The 22833-nt window shown below is 43.6% G+C and overlaps 1 protein-coding gene across 1 annotated transcript; it reads right to left on the bottom strand.

The window, feature by feature from the left end:
- Positions 1-3716: 3716 nt before the first annotated feature.
- TMEM272 (transmembrane protein 272) lies at positions 3717-20898 on the bottom strand. The gene is made up of 4 exons (XM_041407410.1): positions 20841-20898; positions 13701-13760; positions 7267-7349; positions 3717-4079 (listed from the first exon to the last, which is right to left on the bottom strand). Exons 1-4 carry the CDS (start codon positions 20896-20898, stop codon positions 3717-3719), a joined length of 564 nt encoding a protein of 187 aa, XP_041263344.1.
- Between the last annotated feature and the right edge of the window lie 1935 nt (positions 20899-22833).

Here is a 22833-nt window from a genome sequence, read left to right on the forward strand (position 1 = left end):
TGTTCTAGGTTATTTTTTTTCTGCAGTTACCTTGTAGTTTTAAAGCCTGATGTCTTGGGACCTCATAAAGCTCAGAGCAAGTGCTCTGTGAGAGAGATCATCTTCTCTGACAGCACAGCGTTCTGCTTTCCAGTCCTGAGAAGATGAGGTCTGTGGTAGGTCTGATGCTCTTCTTTTCTCTCTTCTTTGGGCCAGCAGGTAGGAGCTGTCTGTGTTCAACATTTGGAGTGAAGGATTGCTTGTCTGTCTGCTGCTGCTAAAATAGCTGTGGAAAGCTACTCTCTAGAGCTTTGGAATCTTACGCCTATTGCTAAAGAAGGTGGAGTAGTGGGAGGACAAATATACTGTGGGCAATAAACTCTAATAAGTGTAACTTATTTCATGGCTCCTGACAGTGCACTTGTATGTATGTGTATAGAGTCAGTGTGTGCATACAGAATTGTCTTTGGGTCTTCATATTATTAGATTTCTGTAGTACTCACAACTAGTAGTGAGCTGGCTGTCCTATCTGTTGAAGTAATTTATATTTTTTCCTTTAAATACTGGAAATAGACCTTTCTTTCTAAGGGAAAGAAGAGCTGATATAACTGAAACAGAGCTGGTTTCCTGCATTGTAGTCAACACTGAGTGCATAATAATTCGCTTAAGGGTGTATTCTGTTCAGTTTTCAGTAAACATTTATATAACTTGGAAGAAAATTAACATTTTCAATTTGTAATTTTAGTCTAGTGACAAAATTCAAATAATACAGTCTACACCTTAAAATGTTTATTCAGCCACTTGACCTTTGGGCTGTAATGACTTAATTCCCCCACAGCTGTTTGCTGAGGAGCCACACCTACTTCTGTAGGGGCTGAGGATTTGTCTGGGACACCATCAGTTTGTGGCAGTTCAAAATGTTGCTGCTTGCAAGTTAAGGTGCTGTGGCCCATGCACATATTCATAGCTTGCCCCTAAGTGAGATAAAGTGTCTTCAATTAAACTACGTTCATTTAGATTTTAGTGCTACTGGGGCAATTTGAGAGAAACTATGCAGCTGCTGATGGGTCAGAAGAGTCACTATGACTCAGGTGTATCTAATCACATGCCAAAACCAAGTATCCTGCTCCAGTCCTGCAAGATTCCAGTCTGCTGAAAGTGCAGAAGGCACTTAGATCCCTTTGGGCATAGAATTGATGGCTCCAACTGTTTGAAGGTATTGGTGTTCTCACTTGCATGTGCCATAGCATAAAGGTAAATAATTTGAATGCAGATTTTTTCTCTCTTGGTTGTAGCAAAGTGTTTTGTTTACTTTGTATAACTTCAAAATATTTCAAAATATTTCACATTTCACAGATGTCTTTTACCTCATTAATACCACCTCTATAGTTTTGTGTTTGTACCAACCAGGTACTGAACACTAGCACAGTGACTTAGCAGCACTTTCCCAAGATGTCAGTGGATGCTACTTTCTTATTAAATTTCTTTTGCATTATCAACTGAGTATAATTTTCTGGTTTTATGCCTGTTCCAGGCTTCTGGGTAAAGTTCCTGTGTGATGATAAACAGCTGCTTTGTTGCATTTGAGTGATGGATGGAGTTATGCCTTTTGATAGGCAATTTCTTAAACATTTTGAGTTCTTAACAAATGAAAGATGCTCTCTGCTGAAGGTAAAAAATCCCATAGATCAGTTCAAAACTTAACCCTGAAATCCTGAAGCCCAAGTGGTGAGTCATTGTAGTGTTTGTGGTGGGAAAGAGGAATTCTAGCATTTCACCATTGGCAGCAGTTATATTTCAGAAAAGTGAGGGGCATTGGAGAGTGTGTGGAGGAGCAGCTCTTTGGGAAACAGAGACTGATTTTTCCCAGATCCAATCTGAGGCCCACAAATAAAAGGAAAGATTGGTCCCATTTCCCTACATAGAACTGTGCATGGCCTAAGCCAACAGTATTAGTAATACCTATTCCATGGATTTCTTAATGGGGCAGCGTGGCTGTGACCTGTCCTGAAGGGATGCTGCAGAGCAGGGGAATGCTACAGTGACGCTGCCCTCATGTCAGATTATTTAATCTTTATCCTACCTTCTTTCTAAGATTAGTTCTCTGGAAATAAACAATTCTTAAATCTGAGGTCTGAATTAAAATCCTTGTAAACCAAAGGCAGGCTTAATTATCTGTACAGTAGCCTGTGAGAGAAATGTTCTTGTTTGAAGACAGGTGGTTCCCACAGATGTTACACTGCTTTCAGGCTCAGTCCCAGGAAGGATGGTTGAGCAGACCATGTTCAGCTGTGGCATATTGTTGAGCTCTTTTGCATATCTCACCCTTTCACAGGCATTTTATAATCCTTTTGGGTTTCTCTAAAACACAAGTTTCAGCTGTGCAGGTTTTAACAGACAAAATACACAAAACACACATCTTTTTCCTGTGCCTTGGGCCACCCCCAAGCTCATCTAGAGGGGAGCCCCTCCATTTTGACCACATTGACATAAGTGCTTAAGAGCAAAAGCAGAAAGAGCACTTTTACACTGCATTCATCAACACATGAAAAAACAATCTACCAGGACCGCTTCTGGGGTTGTTCCATTACATGTCACAAAAAATTATCTCTCTGCATGCTGGTGCTTTTAAAGCTGCTGCTGCTGACTGAAAAGCTGTTTGCATATACATCTGTCCATTAAGTACCGATTTCTGTATGTACAGCACCAAGGTGAACAAATCAAATGTACATTCACACCACAACCAGAGAACTGCTGTAGAGAACACATCTGCCTGAAATTCTCACATCCCCACCCATGTCTTATTGTTGTGGTTTATATCCAAAATACCAAGGTAACATCATCAGTTTTTCTACTAACTTGATCACAATGGTTTGACAGTAATCTTTGTGTTAGTGTGGTACTGACAAATTACTGCTATAGAAAAAGTGTATTCCCTGACTGGGAAATGCTGAGCCCTGATTGAAGCACCAATCTGACACTCAGTAGCTCAGTTCTTTGTTCTGCCAAAGACTTGCAAAGCAGCCTTGGCTCACTTTGGATGTATTGGATATATGTGGATGTATTCATACTGTCTGGTTTAGCCCCAGGGTTAGATATAGATGCTTCCTAGTCCAAGTTCAGAAGAGATCTGAGGGCCATATTCAGGCTGCCTTTTATACATGCTTGTATTGCTATCACAGCTGCTTACTGGCCAGTCTGACAGTAGCCTGAATAGCTCTCTAGTGAGCATCTCAGTTACTGTCAGAGTTCCCAGAGTCCATGTGTTTGCAAAGTGGCCTGAATACAACCCTTTGTCTCAGCTCCCTCATCTGTAACTCAGGGACAATAGCAAACCTCAGACTATGGGGAGATGTTCAGATCCCAGTGAAGAGAACAACATGGCTACTTTTATAGGCAAACATGTACTGTGCTATATACAACATAAGGGGGACCTGGTTTTAAAGGAGTTTGCCATCTGCAAGAGCTCGCTCCTGGTAAAACATCCAGAGTTTAAAAAATGGGATGTAAAAGTTAGCAGGAGTACACCCTGGCACTGGCAGCAGCATTTTTGCATAGACTATGCTGTATTCCAGCATAGCTATTTCCAGATGGCACTGTATTTTTTAATTTCCCCTTGAAGTTGACTGCTATCACACATATATACCATACAACAAAGATGTACACAAGGGTGAATTATTGCCTGTTCTTTGTTGTACACGCTTTCCCAAACATCTGGAGATTTATTTATGTAGCATTTAGTCTTCCTCAGAAGTGAGTCTTTGCCTGGAAAAACAGTATATGCAGCAGCTACAAAAGATAAGGAGAAACAGAACAGTATGGCTAATAATGAGAACACCAACAGCAAAAATGTACAGGGTTTTGTCACAGTAATCCTGAGGCTGATGAAAAGGTGGGATGAAATTTGGCAGATACACAGAAAAAACCCAGTAGTTCCCAAGAATGAACCAGAGAAAGAGGAAAAGGCTGAGGGTTAGATGGACGTAGTACTTGTGAGCATTCTGCCTCCAGGGATACTCATCGTCATCATCATCATCAATCACAACAGACTTGGAAAGCAGCTGCCTCATCCTGGTTGAGTCGTACAGCAGGAGAGTCACCTGGAGGCATTGGGGAGAAAAGGGAATAAGTAAATTGCATGCAGAGAGTCTGAACACCTTCTGACCACTGCCAGTCTTTGGGTCAAACAAAATTGGATGTGGGAAAATAGTGTTAAGAGAAAGCTAAGGAGCCACAAATGAGGCAGGTACTGCTGGAAAGTAATGCATTTTTTCCTTGTAGGTTATTCACCAGTGGGGGTCATACAATGGAAAAAAGTCACTGATGGAAAGGCATGAGAACAGATTGTGTAGGGAGATGGCAGCAGCTCCCACGCTGGAGACTTTTAAGAACAGATTACAGTAACTGCTAAATGATTTAAGTAGTGTAGTTCCTGCCTTGTAGTGGGTACATTTTTCTCTTCTAACTCTATTTTTCTGTGGTTATAAAGTTGAATCAGCTTATATCAAATTATGAAGCATATAGTCTATGACTTAAACCTCAAAGAAATTGCTTTAGATACTTGCAATGTACTGTTGTCAAATTTTCTTCAATTAAGTGTCATTTTCCTAGATTGCCCCATTCCTGCCTTCAGTTGAAACTAGCAGAGAAATATGTGGAATACCATGGTGCCAGGTGGTTAGGAAGGTCTGGTATACAGGGAAATGCAGTAGGACTCATCAGTGATGCCTGGATTTCTCGTTTAGTCTTGGCAATACAAAGGACACAGCTAGATTCACTGGGGTTCTCGGTCATGTTCTCTTTCACAGAGTTATAATCTGTGCTCATTTTTCTGCTTGAAATGAAAGAGAAGAGGATCCCTCATTTTACACTCTTCTTTCTCTAGAACACTGGCCAAGGAAAACCTGTTTGGTTATATATTTTTCCAGGTTCAGATTTTATTCCATGTGCCCCATTTTCAAGAGGAAAAGCTTAGCAAGAGAATCCAGAGTTTTCTCTTATTCTTACTCTCCTCTGGAAAACTGTTTGGTTCTATATAAATTATTAAACATTTGTTCACAAAACCTACTGGTTTTCCAGCCCAGATGTTGGTACCAGTTTTTGAGAAACACAGTTTAAAGTCCCAGCACCAAAATAGGCAAAAAATGATGTTTCCACTGATGTCTCACATCCAGCTGAGCACTCAAAGCAACAGGCTTGCTCAAACTATCATCTTCTCATATGAACACTTATTTTACACAGACTCATGGGGCACAGGAGGGATAAACCTGCCTGGCCAGTGGCTCTGAGGTTTCTGCATGAGGGTGCCTGTGGCTGGACCTGAAGCCTACTTCAGTCCATTTAGCTTTCAGCTCAGCACTCAGGTTCCATCAAGCTCAGCAGTGAGAATGGGGTAAATGGCAGATGAGTATTGGGTTTGAGGCAGCCAGAGAGACCTCCCAGGTAGATTTATGAATCTCAGCTGCATCTAAGTAGTTCACGGAATGTGCATTTAATTCTTACGGGTATTGCCTTGCCAAGCGTGATTGAAGAAATTGCTGGCAGTCGCTCACATTGTTACTAGCTGCTGAACATACATTTATGGAGCAGCATGGCATGCATTCAACAGGCCTCTCTGGGTGCTCTAGAATGGCTCAGTTGCCTTGGTGAACAGTTACCATTGCTTTTTAAAAGACTGGAGGTGGCAAAGAAATAGATGAGGAGCCTACAGACTGCACAGATCTGGGCTAGAATGACTTGCTATTAGATGCTGTCCATCATAGGACAGCATCCTTTCAGACTTCATCCTGCACCCATCCTCTGACCTTTTAACTTTGAGAGCTCAAGTGAGGGCACTGCTGGATGAAGTCAGTGCAGTCCATTGAACAGAACAGAGAGCAGAGTTCAGACAGGCGAGAAACTTGAATTTGGCTGCAGACCAAGCGCTGAAATAACACGTGAGTGAAGCTGATCAAGTTCTGACCAAATGCATTGCCAAACTGCAAAATAAGCAGTCCTGCTGTCAACTGAAGTAAAATTCAAACCATTATTTGATGTCAGCATGAATATTAACTATCTGTTTGCCACCTTAGTTACAGTGAAAAAACCTGACTTTTAAACCAGAAATAGCTAAGAATGAGTCAACATTTTTTATGAAAGCTTCAGTCCACTACCCTCAAAATTTCCTTTCAGTTCTGCTCTAATCTTTTCTAAACTATTGTTAAATGAACCTTTGATTATACAGATAAGTCCACTGGTGTGATCAAGTGACTAAGCATTTGCCAGTAGAACTCACAACACAGCAAATTCCTTGTAACAAGATTAAGCACTTGCACTTTCTTTCTTTCTTTTTTTTTTTTTTTTTTCCATTTTCTTATTTACTGACCAAAGGTCCTTGGAGGGCATGATTCATATCCCAGTGATGTACTGTGGTTTTGTTGGGTTACCACTCTGAAAGAGTGCAGTGAATGCAAAGACCTGCAGAGGAGGATTCTTTCCCCTTTCTTTCAGACCTGGCAAAGAAAATGGCTAGAAATGTTGTGGTAAGGCTCTTCATGCTCCCTAAAATCCAGTTAACACATCTGCAAAGGGACTGTCAGAACAGGGTGGATCCTTTAGAGTCAATGCAGAGTTATATAGCTTTATAGTGACCAGGATTTATCACAGCTATGAGAGTGCCTCTACTTGTCAAACTGCCAGACTGTGGCTCAGCAAAGATATAAGTGAGCACAGTCCACTAGAAGACAGGCAGTTGTGGTTAGAAAATGGTGCATCTTGATTAATAAGCCCTGCTGTGTTGCGGGGATGTATTTACTTTGGAAGGTAGTGATTCTGCTGCAGTCATTTACTTCTGGCCAGGTCAGAGTGGGAGTAAATTGAACTTGTGAAGGGCTATGTACAAGCACAAGTGGTTTTGTAGTATTCCCAGTGCAAGGGGAGTAACTTAACTTTTTGTCCTGTCTCTATGAAAATAATGGAGAAAGATTTGACATTCTTGGAGGATTGCTTGTGGAAAAAGGACCCCATTTACCACAGGCATCCACGTTAAGTAGTCATTTCCCTCAGTAGGGATGGTAGCACAGATGCTGTGGTGCAGGAGAAAGTCACACCACAATGTGTGGGACAATGCTGAGCTCATTAGCAGCTCACTTGACTGACAGGTGCTTTTGGTGCTGGAACAAGCACAGCCCAATCTCATAGCTCTCCAGTACTGGGTGCATGTGGCTGTGTGGAGCTGTCATCATGTCTTAACTAGCACGTCAAAGTCGGGTCACACAAAATATTTTTCACACATAGAAGGCACATTACCTTTAAGCTGCCAATCACACCACCCACCAACAGATATAAGGGAATCAGTGGCTGAACTGGGCAGTCTTCCAAAAACTTCATTCCTGAACGGCAAAAATGGATGTTTGTTATCTCAAGTGACCAGATATTGCAACAAGCTGTACAGTGAGAAGTACAGATGCTGTAAGTGAAGTGTATTACTTACACCCAAGGCTTGTATCCTGTGTCTGTTGAAATGGGGGCTGAATTAAAAGGGGGCTGCACCTCCCACTAGAGGAGTGAGGACCATGAACAAGCAAAAGGCAGGAGAAGAAAGAGAGAGAGCAAAGGCAAAACCAACATTACTGTTTTCTGGCAATACTAATTGCAGCCACATATAGAGATCATTAGTTTCAGCCACAACTCTTTGTTAAATGAACCATTGACTGAGCTGGACAGGAAATTTTCATCAGCAGTAGAAAATTGACTGAGAATCAAAACTATGAAAAGAAGGAATTCTGATAAGCTTCCCCCAGGATTTTCCTGCTCATTAGTTCCCATGAGTGTGGCATGTTCCTGAGTCAGATGCCTGGAAGCTTGGGAGCCAATACCCGTGGGTGCACCTGGAACTGTTTTAGCTTTCCAGGCAGCTGATAGGGAGCTGTAGAAGCTCAAGTTTCCAAGCTGTTTGGGTTGCCAAAGGATAAAAGAATTGGTTGTTATGGAGCTGAGGACCTTGGCAACCCTCAGATCTACTGCAAGAAAGAGAAAGCTGGGTGAGTTTTAGGGAAGAGAGTGTATGCCTGTGTGAGGATGTTCCTGGCAGTAGAGACTGAAGCTTGTGATACAGGTCTGTGGCAGTGAAACTCATCTGTCCAAATATAGATGTCTGCAATGCAGGCATCCATATGTGAACTAGTTTTCTACACTCTTTAGTCAATAGGGAGAAATAGGCACTTGCAAAATGCAATTCATTTATCCTAAGATAGGCATTTGAAATGTGTCGGGTGAATCGGTCCCTGAAAGTACTTCTGTCTCTCCATGGCTATACAAGAAATCCAGACTGCCAGCTGTAGATACCCATAAATTAGCTGGGATAAATCCCCTGCCCAAGTCTCTTATCCAATGGCATCTTCAGAAATTTTAAACAGTTCATTACACTGTAATTTTATTGGTATTGATCCCGTGTTTCAGGGCTTTGATGGAGCAGTTGCACAGAGTAGAAAGGATTTTCTGTTTTCTTCTTGCTATATACATAGTTTGCAAGGAGATATTCTGACCTTTCTCTGAATAACTGGGGTTACCTAGTTGCAGGATACCAAAAGAAGTGTGCTAGTCTTAGTGCTAAACATCTCTCACATGAAATGTCTTGCCTCCATTTTCAGAACTACACTGGATAGGAGGAATTAGGAAAGAAGTACCAGTGCGTTTTGGGTTTGGTGGGGTTTTTTTTTGTTGTTGTTGTTGTTTTGGGTTGTTTTGGCGGTTTTTGTTGTTTGGTTTGGTTTGGTTTTTCTTTTCTATAGCTGTAATCCTCTTTAGCTTGTCAATTTGCCCACGAAATCCCCTGCTATTGCTGGTCCAGAACATTGCTGATGTCCTGAACCTCTCCTGAACTCTTTGCATGGCATAATACCAGTGCTCTGGATTGTGGTTGCTTGCTACAGGTCTGATTTTACTCACAGGACAGGGGACAGTGTTTTGTCCTCTGCAGTTTTGTGATCCCCTGTGTGTAAGGGCTGTGGAGTCCAGTGGACTCGTCTATATTAAGTGTTTATTATCAACCTTTGTATAAATGAAAAAGGCTGTACTTAGGTGGATTTGGATTCTCTCCCCTTTCATTCCTTATTACAATGCTGTATTTTTTTTGTCCATTTTGCCACTATGTAACAATGAGACCTGCTCAGGCTCCCAGCTTTACAGGGTGGGCAGCAGGGAAATTGTCACAAATTACATCATGTTCATCAGAAAGCTGCTGCCAAGGTTTCCAAAGTTCTTGGCCATCTAATAGCCTGCCACAAAAGCAGCTGGCCAGGGATCACTGGGAATATATTTCATTTTAGGAACCTAGGCAATTTCTATTTCCAATGTGCTAACTGAGATTTCAATTTGAGGGGAAAATAAAGTCGGGAAAAAATACCTTTTTTTTTTTTTTTTTTTCATGCAGCTCCGATTCTCTTTCGCAGACAAATCTATTGTGGGATGCTTTCATATGTATAACATGACATCAGTCAGTCTTGGGAAGGATTTGAGTGACAGACAGCAGTGCTCTGTAGGTTTTGGGAGAATATTGCAGACACATATGACAGCAAAAGAGTAGGTCAAAGCAGGTGATACAGTAGTAACTTTAAAAGTACACCCCAAGGTGTGAATAGGAAATGAGGACCTACAGTTGACAGATGGGCACTGGCATTTGTTACAGTGAAATCAGTGAATGTGCCAATCAGTTCTCACACAGCGTGTGTTTTGTTTATCTGGGAGCACCAAAACTAGTTGGAAAGCATCAGTGCTAGCTCTTCCTTCCCATAAGCAACAGATATGTTCTCCTTTGACTGCTGGAGGTGGGATATATGGACCATGAGAGATCAAAGATCTGCTTCTACTGCAGTGATCCCTGCAAGCCAGAGCAATCTGTGGTTCAGAGTGAAAAGCAATTGAGCCTGACCACAACATAGACCAGCACAGGAGTCCAAATGAATGAACCAAAGACCTGTGCAAGATCAGACACAGCCTGAACATAATCCAAAGGGGGGGAAAAAAAAGAGATGGGAGGCTTGGGAAAGCAGAGGTACTTGCACATTTTACCTCTTGGCTACCACAGAACAACACTGCAGTGGGATCCAGGACACAGGGATCAGCATGTGGAAAGAGCATTTGTGAGCAAACAGGACAATGCCTTCTCTAACGGCACCATTTGGGGCAGTGCTCTGGCATGGCCCATAAAGGATTGCTACCAACCAAGTGTCCTTTTGACTCATGATTATCCATGGGATGAGGGGATCAGGATGAATAAAAATTAATACAGCATTGGCCTCTTTTAGCTACTTTACTCTTCTCAGCTGAAATGGCTGAAGTACAGCCATAGGAAAGGAGGGCTGCTCTATAGCAAGGCTGATCTGCTGTTTGGTGGCCACTACACAACTTTATTCCTAATGGGAGGCAGAGACCTCAACATGCCAGGCCATTTTCAGGTGTTCCTCATAGATGGCTGCAGCTGTCATCACTTATCACAGACCTCAGTCAAGCTCTCTGACTGTGGGCCTTACACTTGGATCTAGGTGCTGCAGAGAATTTATCTTGAAGTAATTGCTTTTGGGCACCATTTTATCAGAAAGCATATCAGCAAATCAGAGGACTGGCTGAAGGACTGAAGTGCAAGGAAAGACTGTGTTAAACAACAACTGCTAAAGCACAAGACTGGTTCCCATGTAAAGGCATGGAGTATGAGAATAGGCTTCAGACAATTCTTGGGAGCATTTGAGATTTGAGGAATTATTTGGTGTGATGAGTGTGAGGAGTAGTACTGGGTTAAATTTGAACAGAGGGCACTTTAGGCTGCTTATTAAAAAAAAAAAAAAGCATGTCATCAGCTCTCAAATGTGATTTAGCTACCCTTAGGGAATTCTGTATATAAAAGCACTCAGGACAACATACAAGAATGGGTTATTGAGAGTAATCTTTCACTGCCCTGGAAACTAAAAAAAAAATAAATAAATCTCTATCTCTTTGGAGTGTTTAGTGAAAAAAGGGATCTTCTCTGCCAGTAAAAGAGCTGCTAAACAATCTATGGCTTAAATGATGTCACAAGTCTGCAGCTTGGAAAATATGGTGAGTCCTTTTCATGTATCTTGAATTATACTGTGATTTACAGCATTATCAAATTTTAAGAGTGTATAATGTTAGCATGTAATTATTACCAGGGCTGCCTGTTATTAATCTCTGAGTTTTAACAAATATTTTATCTCACAGTTTTCCTCTGTAGGAAGCAAGAGCCAAAATGACTGGAGGCACACCAGCAAGACTTTTTTCTGAGATCACAGTAACAGAATATTATCAGAAAATCATAGCGTTTTGCTTGGAAAATAAATATCTGCATTTTCCTTGACATTTCATTTTCCTAAAAATACCTTTGCTGATATGGAGCTGCAGGAAGCCAATATCATCTGACAACACTATATTACAGTGACATTATCTCTTAATTTCAGTAAGTTGTAGGGGAAAAAAGGGCTCTGTATCTGATGCAGGACATATCCAGAGCTCCAGGCTGATATCTTACTATAGACTTTCCACTTCTCACTGATCTTAAAGATACTGTGAAATATTCCTGAGAAATTATACGTGGTCAGATTCCAGACCTGAATTCATTTCCAGAAGGCAGGATGTCAGTATGCATGGAAACCATGCCACATTTTGTATTATACTTTCCCATCCCTATTTCACAGTTCAGGAATATTCAGCCTGGGGAAAAGCTAAAGGTAGAATCTTCTTAAGGGATAAATAGCAGTCTTAAATCATGGATAAATGTAAGAGCAGAAGTGTTGAGATGTAACAGTTCAGTCCATTTCCCTACTTTGTAATTGTTCCCCAATCCCTCGTTAGAACTCCCTGGTTCCTAATTAGGACATCCTAATCAGAATCCCACCATAGTAATGAGTGGTACTTTGAAAGCCCCAGATTAAGGGAATAACACCAACCTTTAGCTGAACAGTTATTATGTGGGTTTGGATAACTATCCATGGCAGTGGTCCAGGTGTCCCAACTGCTTTAAAAGTTACCTCATCTCAAGACAGACACCTAAGAGAGGGTGTGGGCATTTTAGTCAGGAACATCCATTTCCCTTAACATCCTGCAAGGACAACACCCAGCGCTCAGCCTGGCTGTGGATACACACAGTCCGAGTCCTGGTGGGATGCAGCTTGCCCTCAGCATCTGTACCTAGAGTTCCTTTGGACCATCCTTCATGATTAACGAGGCACCAGGTGGGCAAAGACAAGGACTTGTCAAAGACAAGGGCTCTTGAGGACTTTGAATTCAAAGTGATCTGGATACACTGGAAAAAGGCATTCAAAATCTACAAGATGAAAACCGATAGAGCCAAACACTGTGTGCAGGGGAGGAAACTTCAAGGTAAATAAAAAACCAGATATGTCTGGGAGGGAGCAGCACTGCCAAAAACCATCTGGGCTTACAATGCACCATAAACTAAATTGAAGGAAATGGGTTGGTGCAGAGAGACCACAATTCATTTTGAGGTGTGTTTACAGAAATCCTGCATGTTAAACAGAGGAGCTAATTACTCTGCACTGCTCATTCCTCAGGTCTCAGCTGGAGGCCAGTGTTACATCATTCTTTTATTAATAAGGAAAAATACTTACATCGGCCAGAGGTCAAAGGAGAGAGGCAACAAAAAAAAAAAAAAAAAAAAAAAAAACCCAAAAAACAACAATGACAAAAAAAGCTACAGAAACAGTGACCTATGAGGTCAGGATGAAAGAATAAGGTTTTTAAGACCTCTGGGAAAATAAAAGAGAAGATAGAGCAGGGTTATAATAGCAGCCTTCAAACAGTTCAAAGGATCTCATGAGTAGGATAGTGACCAATATGTTTTGGCTGTAATCTGTTTAATTTGCCATAGGGAAGATTTAGGTTGGATATGGGGAAAAATATTTTGTCTTTGAGAGCAATAAAATGTTGAAATAGCCTCCTTGGGAAGCCATGGAATTTCCTTGAGCAAGGGCAAGTTAGACATCTGTCAGGGATGCTGTGAGCACATGGACCTGTCTGAAAGTAGAGGTGGATTGGTGTCTCCACTTATGTTTCTCAAGTGGGGTTCACGACCCATATGGAGGATGTGAAAGGCCCAAAGGGAGCAATGAAGTGTTATAGAAAAAATAGATCTATGTTAATGGTAAGGGAAAGGTGATGCTTAAGAAAAGAGGGGCCTTATGCAGTTTAAAAAGGTATAAAATTCTGCAGCTGAAAGGAATTTCCTTTCTTAAATATTTGATCTTGAAATGCTACTCACAAATCCAGCCTTTGAGGGGTTATACAGAGATAGATCAGCCAAAACAGGTCTGACTTTCAAAAAGGTGGAGAAATAGCAGCCTACAGCATCTCTTTTTCCCTTCCAGCACTATGCTTCTACAATTTTTTGCAGTGTAGTTAACACAGAGGGATCCTGAGTAATGAAATCTTCTCATTTGCCAGATTCTGAGCTTCCTCCCACAGACAAAGCTGGATTTTGAGGTAAAACACACTGGAGGGGTTTTTCAAGATAAACGGGGTCAGAATTCAAGTACTTCTTCCTTCTGATACAGAGTGTGGGCTGAGATTCTGTCTGAAGCTAAAGTACCAAGACAGGGGTTTAACAGTTGGAAACCCGGAATTTTCCAGTTCCTTTCTTCCACCAGATATATTAACCTGCCACAGAGTGCCAGGAAGTTTCTATTTTCAATTTACTTTAGTAGCCAACTTACCTATAAAAGTCATGGACAGTGGTAAGGCAAGGAAAGCAAGGAGCCCAAATATAAAGCATACTGTGAAGGAGAAAAGAAAGACAGTGTTATTTTGGTCTAGTTCAAGTTTAGAGTCCAGCATTTCCACCCAGTTCTTTACAGATGTTCTGTATTCACACAATTGTGCAGGAAGAAATGCAGTGCACTTGATGGTGTGGGAATATCACCTGCATGGTGCAGCATTTGTGGTGATGAGACCAGCACATGTTTTATCACTTCCAGGATGCAGTGAGAGACACAAACTGCTTTTGCAGCTACTGCTTGCAGCTTGTCTTAATCCAAGGGCGAGGAGTCATCGGCTGCTGCCTTATCCTGCATCCTTTTCAGAGGCACTGCCAGGCGACTGTGCAGTAACAAGTAATTTTGCATCAGCTAATCCATGGCGACTGATGAGCCATATCTGTTTGCTAAGCAAATAGCAGCTTTAATGCCATTCCACTTACTTTTCACTGATAGCTAAATAAACTGTCTTTATCACAAATGTGAATAGTTTCTGGCTGGTCTAACTCCCTGACCCAGCTTAGCTCACGAGCACAAAGGCAGCAGCCCTGCTGCAAGGAGTGGGATTTGTCATTGGGATAGATCAGCTTAAGCTGTGTGGAAGGATGCTCTTAGGGGTGCACACAGACTCTCCCTGCAGGTGAGTGGACCTGAGGGGTTACTTACTCCCTAGAGAGTTGCTGGTGTATCTGAGCCCTGGTGTTTCCCCTGCACAGCCAGGTGCTGCACTGGATGAGTACTTACCTTCACAGTGGGTGAGGGACACTAGTGTCTAGAACAGTGTGAGCAGCCTGTCTCACAAGAGCTGTCACCTCTGTGCCTAATCATGAACACTTGGCAACATTAAAGTGAAATGCTGCCCTGCCAAATGAGAGTAAAATATGAGGACATTCTGTGGCAAGTGTCCCTTCAGAGCCCTTCCAGAAATGGCTCAGGCTTCAAGTGGGTGCCTAAGGGTGCCAAAGTGCAGGTGGGCATAGATTGCAGAGGGGCTGAGAAGACCACAGATAAGAAAAGGAGTAGGTCTCCTTGGAGGCTTGCAAAAAAAGTCTTGGAGCAAGTATTTGGAGTTGGCTTGGGACCAGCCCTTTCCTCTGGTAAACTGTGTCCTGCAGTTCCCCATGCCAGGGAACTGCAACCTCTGCAAGGTGCATGGTGTCCCCCTGGCCATGCAGGAGCAGGGACACTGCCAGCACCCTGCGGACAGTGCTGCTCTGGAAAATTCTGCAGCGCTGCCAAAATACCACCCTCAGGCTGCCTTAGAGAAAAAGGGCAGCATCACTGCCTCTGTTTTACAGAAGGAGAAACAGAGAGGACATAGGAGCAGCATCAAAATTCAGAGCAGATCCACCAGGCTTTCTGACTCGCAGACACTTTTCATGGGAGCACACCATCCCCCACACGCTGCTCGTGTTTTCTCCACAGAGAACCAGGATCTTACACTTAAGTGCTTGAGAGACATCTTTCTCAGAAGCAGCATGTTCGTTATCTCCATGAACTGGGAGAGACTGAGGGTATTTTGAGCTGAAGAAAGCAGTTCTGTTCCTTTGTGCCGCCCCCTCCTCCTTTCCCTGTCGGCCAGTCTCCCCCTCTCTCTCTCTCTCTCTCTCTCTCTCTCTCTCTCATTTTTGCTCAGACTCCTATCTCTTGAGTGCTGCATAATACAGAAATTCTTCCTCTGCTTGAATAGTGTCCTACACTTGACTAAGCTCTTTCAACCACTGACAGCCTCTCATTAGAACAACTCAGCCTAGAGCCTCCCTTTTCACCACATGTCACATTTTGTGCTAGCTCTTCTTGCTGTTATCTAGACTGTTCTTTCATATTAAGAAGTGATGGTATTGTAAATGAGTTGGCCTTCCAGCATCGTTTTTGGGCAAACAGTGCACACAGGCTGGACAACTCGTTTATCTGGTACCCAAAGGGGTGCCGCTCTGCTCTGCAGGCATTGCACCGACTGCCTGGTGTGGCCACATGTGCTGTCACTGCAGCGCAGCCCTCGGAGCGACGTCACCCCTCTGCCTGGGCTTTCGCAGCTGCCTCCTGCCCCTGCACGGGAGGTGCTCAGGAGCCCGGGAAAAGGAGGAGGAGGAGGCATCGTGTCATTTGTTAGTTGTGCAGCGCCTGTTCTGCCCGACCCTGGGGAGGGAAGCTGCAGTAAGCTGTGGAAAAAAAGCTCAGGGCGCTCATGTGCATGCGAGGCTGCACATCTGGCACACAGGTGTCCGTGCTTGCTTGTGTCTGACATCTGCCCAACAGCCCGCTTTTGGAGGGGAGAAGTGGGAGGTAGAGACCACTCAGAGCTCAAGAGAAAGAGATAATGGTTCATTAATTCCGCTCCCAAAGCAGTCGCTGGGAATGTATTTACTCATTATCTCCCCATTCAGCTACAGCCTCTTAGGTCTCGAATTGGAGGGGCAGATGCATAGTCTGGGAAGGCTTCCAGATCCATGTTTAACAAAGTGAGACTCTTCAACAATTGCCTACACAACTGGCAGGGCTCTGCAGCCACTCTCAGTGTCTCTAGCAGCGCTAAAGACTGATATTCCCTAAATGTGTGGGGGTTTCACAGAAATGCTGCTCAGGCGGGATACAGGCATTCTCTGCCTGGGTTTGTCAGGGCTGTGCTGCCCCGTTCTGGTCCGAAGACAAATCGCTTCAGAAATGGCACTTGCCGCAGGTAGCACGGCTCAGCAGAGAGGACGCTGCTGTGCTGTGCAGGCAGGTCCACCTGTGGGGCTTGTGGTGTTTTTATGTCGGCGATATCGCCTCAGGTGCTCAGAGAAGACCCTGGCCCCGTTCCTGGAATAAGTAGCAAAAAAGGCAGGTAGTCTCTAAAAACACAGCACAACTAGGGAAATGTTCCCAGGCATGCCTTGAAAGGATGTCTGGTGCCTTTGAACCCACTGCTCTGTACCAGCAGGGCAGCGCCTGCTGGGGCACTGGGGAAGTCCTGCTGTGGGATCCTAACCTGCTGGGAAATGCATGGAGGGAAGAGCTCTTGTCTGGGATCACAACAGAGGCAGAAGAGAACAGGTGATTAAATATCTTGTGCATTCCTTGAAATCTGTGGTCACAAAGATTAGATCAGTGGGTGCAGGTTTTGTGTCTCCTGCCCAGCAGTACAGTCAGCTGACACAAATCTGTTGTTTGGCTGAGCTCCTCTTGTCAGGATTTCCCCACAGAAGTAAATGCACTTGAGATCACTGTTGACATTGTGGCTGCATGTCATGGTCTTTCTTCTGTCTCATGCTTGAGCCTTTGCATCTTCCACAGCCATGTCCCTGCACTGCAGCTCTCCTCCCAGTCCTCTGCCACTCCCTTGTCAGTCCTGGCCTCAGGACACACAGCCTGTTGCCCTCTGGCATTTGCTTGGGATCTGGAGGCAGTATTGGAGGTGACACCAATTCACCCGTGGGCTCCTCAGACTTTATTTTGCTGCCACGAGTTTTCCGAGCACTTGAAAGTTACAGATCAGCTCAGGTTGTCCCTATTTACTTTGAGGAGAGAGAAAAGGTGAGAGTCTTCACAGGATTTTCAGAAGGAATTATAAATATAAATCTCAATCTACCTACTCTCCTCTGTAGTATGATAATACAGCTGTAGTGCAAGCTGCTCAGTAGAGTGACAAGCTAAGCTCTGACAATAAATACAGTAATAAATGAAGTGTTGGTTATATTGCCATCACTCCCAGGTGTTGTTTGTTCTGTAGTCTGTCAAGTTCTGGATAAATTGGGGTTTTTTATTTTTTTTTTTTTTTTACATGAGATACTACCAGCTTCCAAACAAAGTCTGCAGTTACCCCAGGATTTATCTGCATGAACAAGCTGAGGAGCAAAACTGTGTGAAAATTCACAGTATGCCCTTTGGACAATACCCTGTGGGAATGCTGCTCTGAAGGGACCTGACTCCCAGCATTCTGGGTGTTAGGAAATTTGGGTCAAATTCAGTTGGCAGGGCCCCATGCCTGCTGATGCCCTGAGGCAGACACAGATGGCAATGCAGTAGCTCAGCAAGCAGTGTCACAGTGTGCTGCACTGCAGCAGGGGTGGTGTAACAGGCTGGAGTGCAGATGGGGAGCAGGTATTTTCATCCATGTTTTATTCCTTCATGGCATCTGCAGGCATCCCCTGCAGTACTGACAGGTAATTGGAGAAAAGAAAGATGCAGTCTGTGGGGGTGTTGTGGTGGCAGAGAAAGTCTCGACGGATCTTTCTGAGGAACCAGCCCCAGTAAGATCATATTTTACAGACCAGGGATGAATCTCCCCGTGATTTTGGTAGCTGTGATTACTGGCTGTCTTTCTGTGCTTTCAAGTCACAGGAAAATGTCACTATCTGAGAAAGGATATGCAGAAAAGACTTGAATGAAGTAACATGAAGGAAAGGAATTAAATCTGTTCAGCTTGGCTGGCCACCACCAAATAAGAAAATAACAGCAAGGTTTGAGTACTGAAAACCAGACTTGTGAGTGATCCAAAGAGTAAAGACATGAGATATCCTTGAGTAAAACCAAGGAATGCTCTGTTCATGAAGCTAAATGCCATGCAAAGAGATACATTGATGGAACAGTCTCTGGGGATGAATGGCAGGAATCCCATCCCTGGCGTGATTTAATCCCTTGACCAGAGTGGATACTAAGAAGCTGGAGGATTCAGGAGAAGAAACAGCCATTCCCATGGAGGCCTTTAGTTCCAGTGCAAAACCATTTGAGGCAGGGAAAGTGTAAGGGGACTGACCAAATCCCAGCTCAGGGCCACCGGCTGTTTGCTCTGTTCCACCACTCTTTGCTTAGGCAGGGTTGCATTACTGTGATATAGAACTTTGGTACCCATATATCAACATCACATCACCTAAAATTTATGTCCTAGGTGTAGGTGCTTGGGGGTTGAGTAATATTGCAGAGTGTCTAGCCTGGATTTTATATTATGCCTCTGGATACTGAACTACAGTTATGCCATGGTCTAAATTCTGGATTTGGCCCCTTGTGAATAATTTCCAGAAGTAATTTTATAACAAAATTTAGGCATTACATATATATCCATTCAGTTTGCTTTGCAGTGGACCCAGGGTCGTGGATTAGGCTTTTTTATTTTGGTTAGTAAATTGAAGACTGAACTTAAATTGCTACACCAAGAATGAAAAGATGCTCCACAGGTGGGTTGGCTCTTGGAAGTTATTTAAATACCAGGAGACCAAAGGTACAAGTGTGGGGTTTTGTTGAAAAGCTCTTTGAAAAGTATGATGAGGAAGAGTGAAATTAAGCATCACTGCATTTCATGAGGGCTTGCATTTTAATGAACTTAAAATCAATTTTGGATGCATTAGCTGATCCGTAGCTAAAGCTGAGCTTATTTTGAACTTAAGCATGATAAGAATTGAAGATATTTTCTGGAATGGTATTTCTGAGTTCCTCACTCATGGGTAACTTTTCAGCTGCCCAAGAGGGTGTTTCTGGTGTAGAAGAGCATAGGTGAGACCAGAACTAATCCCAATCTTAAAAAAAAAAATAAAAATCTAAAGGAATAATTCTTTTCTCTATCATCATTGAAGTTCCAGTGGTAATTTAATAACAGGGAATGGTAGCATTTTGCTTGTAGACTCTAGGAACAAAAATCAGAGAAAATACCACTTTTGACCTTTTAAATTTAAGTCCAGATCCTCCCTGCATGTCTTTCCTGCAGGACGTGAGGGATCCCACTGGGACCAGTTGGGTCCCAATTCCATTCCCAGGCCCTCATCAGGGTGTAATGAGGGTGCATGCTCTGCACCCCTTGTTTTCCATCACTCCCCAGCCCTCCTTTCCCCTGGGGCAGCAATGAGCATGAAAAACTGGGCCAGAAAATATTGTCTCCTTCCCTACCTGTGCCAGGTTTCTGCAGGGAGGCCTGGACTGAGTTTTCTGTCCCTTTGGCCTGATTTTCTCTGCCAGGTTGTAAGACAGCAAGGCGTTGAGGGGTTTAATCATTAATAAAAGTTCATTCTGAGCTTTGAGAGCCTTTCAAGCAAAGCAAAGATCAGGAATAGAGAAAACTCCAAAGTCTAACACCCTAGACTGGCAAATGCAGCAATTAGTGTGGGTAAAGTATCAGTTATGATGAGTGGTCAAGGGGTTTGCTGCTTCTTGTATTTGAGCAGAATTAGAAATTGCTACTGCCTAGAAGTGAAAGCAAAAGGCACTTGCAACTCAAGAGTGAAAATGAGATGCAGTCAGCAGGAGTAAGCTGCTTTAAAACCCATGGATTTTAACCTCCTGCTGAGGACACTGCTTCCCTGATCTTACAAAACCCCACCTCTGAAGTGTATTTCTTCTGTGCCTCTGTGCAGCTTGCACAGCCTCAGCCCAGGTCAGCTTTCTGCTGTGTTGCTCCTCGGAGAGCAGGAACCAGCCTGTTCAACCAGCTGTCAGCTCATTACAGCCCTCTGAGTCCTCCAGCCTGGGCGGGGAGAACCAGTTGCTTTAAAACCTGAGCAAGCCCTGCAAAAGAACCTCTGTCCAGATAACTGGTGCTTCCAACCCCAGCAAGGGGCTGCTTCTGGGGGATACCCCCACCTGCAATGCCAGGGAGCAGGCAAGCAGAGGGAAGAATAACCTGTCCCAGATCTCACTAGGTGAAATGGGGGATATTCCTGACCATATTCCATCCCCAGATGTGTGCCCCTGTGCCATCACACAGGCTGGCAGCAGTTTTGCTTGGTGGGAATCGCTCCTAGGAGAGTTTGTTCCCAGGCTTGCTGTGCTGCTCTTCACGAGGTGATTCTCCCTGTGGATGCTTCTGCTGCTCTAGTGTAAGGTAACACTTCAGAGAGGAGGCAAACACATTGTTTTTCTTAGGCTGTCTGTTGCTGCCCATAGTTAGGTTCATGGTGGTGTTTGTTTGAACTTTTGTGCTGGTTGCTGTACTTCAAATACTGCAACAGGCAGCTGCTGTTAGGGTAGAGTTACTATTGGACACTCCATCGGTTCCCAAAATTATCTAGGAAAAGAAACTTCAGTGGAAGATTCAGGTGGGACTTGGTACCATTGTGATTCCTTTATATACTTGGCTTAGCAACAGGGCTGCTTAAATACATGAGGCAATGGCTACCAGAAGTGCCTTACCATTGCTGGCAATTTTAGATATGCACCGGTGACAGGCTTTCTCCAGACCAGCAGCCATGGTGGTGAGCCTTTTGGGGTGCCTGTGGAGACAGAAAAATTAATATGGCTATGAGAAGTGTCTTTACCTTACTAAATATCTTGATTCAGAGTACTGTCACACGTGCTGGCAGTCTTTCACTACCCTCAAAAATCCCAAGCACACACAAACCCAGCCAGCAGCGTGGCACACCCAGAAGCAGGCATGCCTTCCAGCAGCTCCAGGTTTGCCTGCTGGTGATGATGCTCGAGCTCACAGGGAGGCTGGGGGAGAAGTGTTAATGCCATCTTCATGAAAGCTATGAAAGGTTCTATCTTCACTTTGATTGGGTTTTGGGCAGAACAAAGAGTATTTAACTGTTAGGAGAAAACACAGGGAAACAGGTGGGGTTTGGTACACAAAACTCAGCAATAATTGACTAGTGAGCAATAATGAATTAAAGAAAAACAGGAGGAGAGAAGATTAAAAGAGTTTTAAGGTCAAGGAGGATTCTGAAGAAGAATATGGAATAAAAACTGCAAACGACAGGGAGCCCAGAACAACATGCATTTGACAGAAAAGTAGCTGGATTAGAAAGTAACTCCTTGTAAAAAAATTTTTACAACGTGGGGTGAGAGATGAGCAAGCAGCCAGGCATCCAAGTTTGGGCCTCAGACAGCACCAGGCAGTTAAGCAGCATTCCACATCAATGGGAGTGTGGAAAGCACTGGCCAGGGTCACCACAAGTCTGCCACCACCAGCAGCTGTGTGACAGAGGAAGGTGTGTATGGAGGAGACCAGGATAAGGGAAGCTGCATTCCTGCACCTACCTCAAAATAGCCTCTAGATTTCTTAATGATTAAAGACCAGCATTTTAAGCTTAGCCTCACTAAGTAGTCATGAGATCCACCCCAGGGTTTTTTGTGCAATGCTGTGTCCAGCTTGGCCCAGAGCCTACTAGGGACCACGGGGTCCCAGGCATGTATTGAAAATAGAGACAGACTTGTTCACCCGCCTGATCCATGGCCATACCCCCCTCCAAAGTCTGTCCAAGCCCTGCTAGTCATGGCTGAGCAGAGGGGGCTGTCTCAGACAGCCCAGACAGGACCCTCTGCTGCTGTGGGAAAGGGGATGGGGTTTGATCCTTGCACAATGGCATTGCAGATTCTGTTTGCTGGCAGTTAATAGAGGCTGGTGTGGTTTTACCTGTGGGTGAATGACCAAGCAAGAGTCAGGGACTGAGGCATTCACAGACATCCCACCAGATCAGTAACCTTTGCAAGCAGCAGCCAGCCACCAACACATACATCCAGCTTTCTAGTGTGCCTGCTTTCATCAGATGTCTCATGGAATTTAGCTCTCCTTCTCCAGCCCTCATTTTCATATCCCAGAGGATATCTCCATCAGTACTGAATGATGGACTGGAATGGAAATGATATGTGAGTGCCTGACCTCTGGTGAGTGCATGTGTCTCATACCAGCCACAAAACTTTCTTCAGCAGAGCAAATACTGTGCCTGTGGGCTGCAACTATTGATGAGCATTTCAAGGAAAAAAAATAAGCACTGTTGCATGCTCAGGGAAAACAGAAAGAAGGAAGGAAAACTGGTACTTTTACCAGCCAAATGACATATTAATTTTAAAGATTTCCATGCAGATTAGTTTCTAGAAGATGCACAAACAGGCATTCATTTTGCATCTGGCAATGTCTGCTGACAAAGGTGTTCTAAATTGTACATAGATTGGGAATATTAGTCATTGTGTAAATGTTTATGACTAAAATTACTTTTATAGCAGTAATTCTTACAGAAACAATATTAATCAATCCAATGCCATATTAAAAATCAATTAAATATCAAATTATCTGAAGCAGAATTTCTTGTAGCTGGGAATGCTGTTTTTCCATGAGCAGAGGGTAAGACGGACAGTTTTTGTCTTTATTTACTGCTCTTTTACACTAAAATAAAAAGTCAAACTG

This window comes from Onychostruthus taczanowskii, unplaced genomic scaffold (assembly GCF_017590055.1).
Source record: "Onychostruthus taczanowskii isolate IOZ18803 unplaced genomic scaffold, ASM1759005v1 scaffold26, whole genome shotgun sequence".
In the NCBI taxonomy this organism is placed as follows: Eukaryota; Metazoa; Chordata; class Aves; order Passeriformes; family Passeridae; genus Onychostruthus; species Onychostruthus taczanowskii.

What these genes read in the sequence shown, in the direction of transcription:
- TMEM272 (XM_041407410.1), bottom strand. Translation starts at nt 20,898, where the DNA reads ATGGCTGCTGGTCTGGAGAAAGCCTGTCACCGGTGCATATCTAAAATT. An exon ending in ATCTAAAATTGCCAGCAATG is followed by an intron (nt 13,761 to 20,840) that starts GTAAGGCACTTC and finishes TCTCCTTCACAG; the next exon opens with TATGCTTTATATTTGGGCTC. An exon ending in ACTGTCCATGACTTTTATAG is followed by an intron (nt 7,350 to 13,700) that starts GTAAGTTGGCTA and finishes TTTGCCGTTCAG; the next exon opens with GAATGAAGTTTTTGGAAGAC.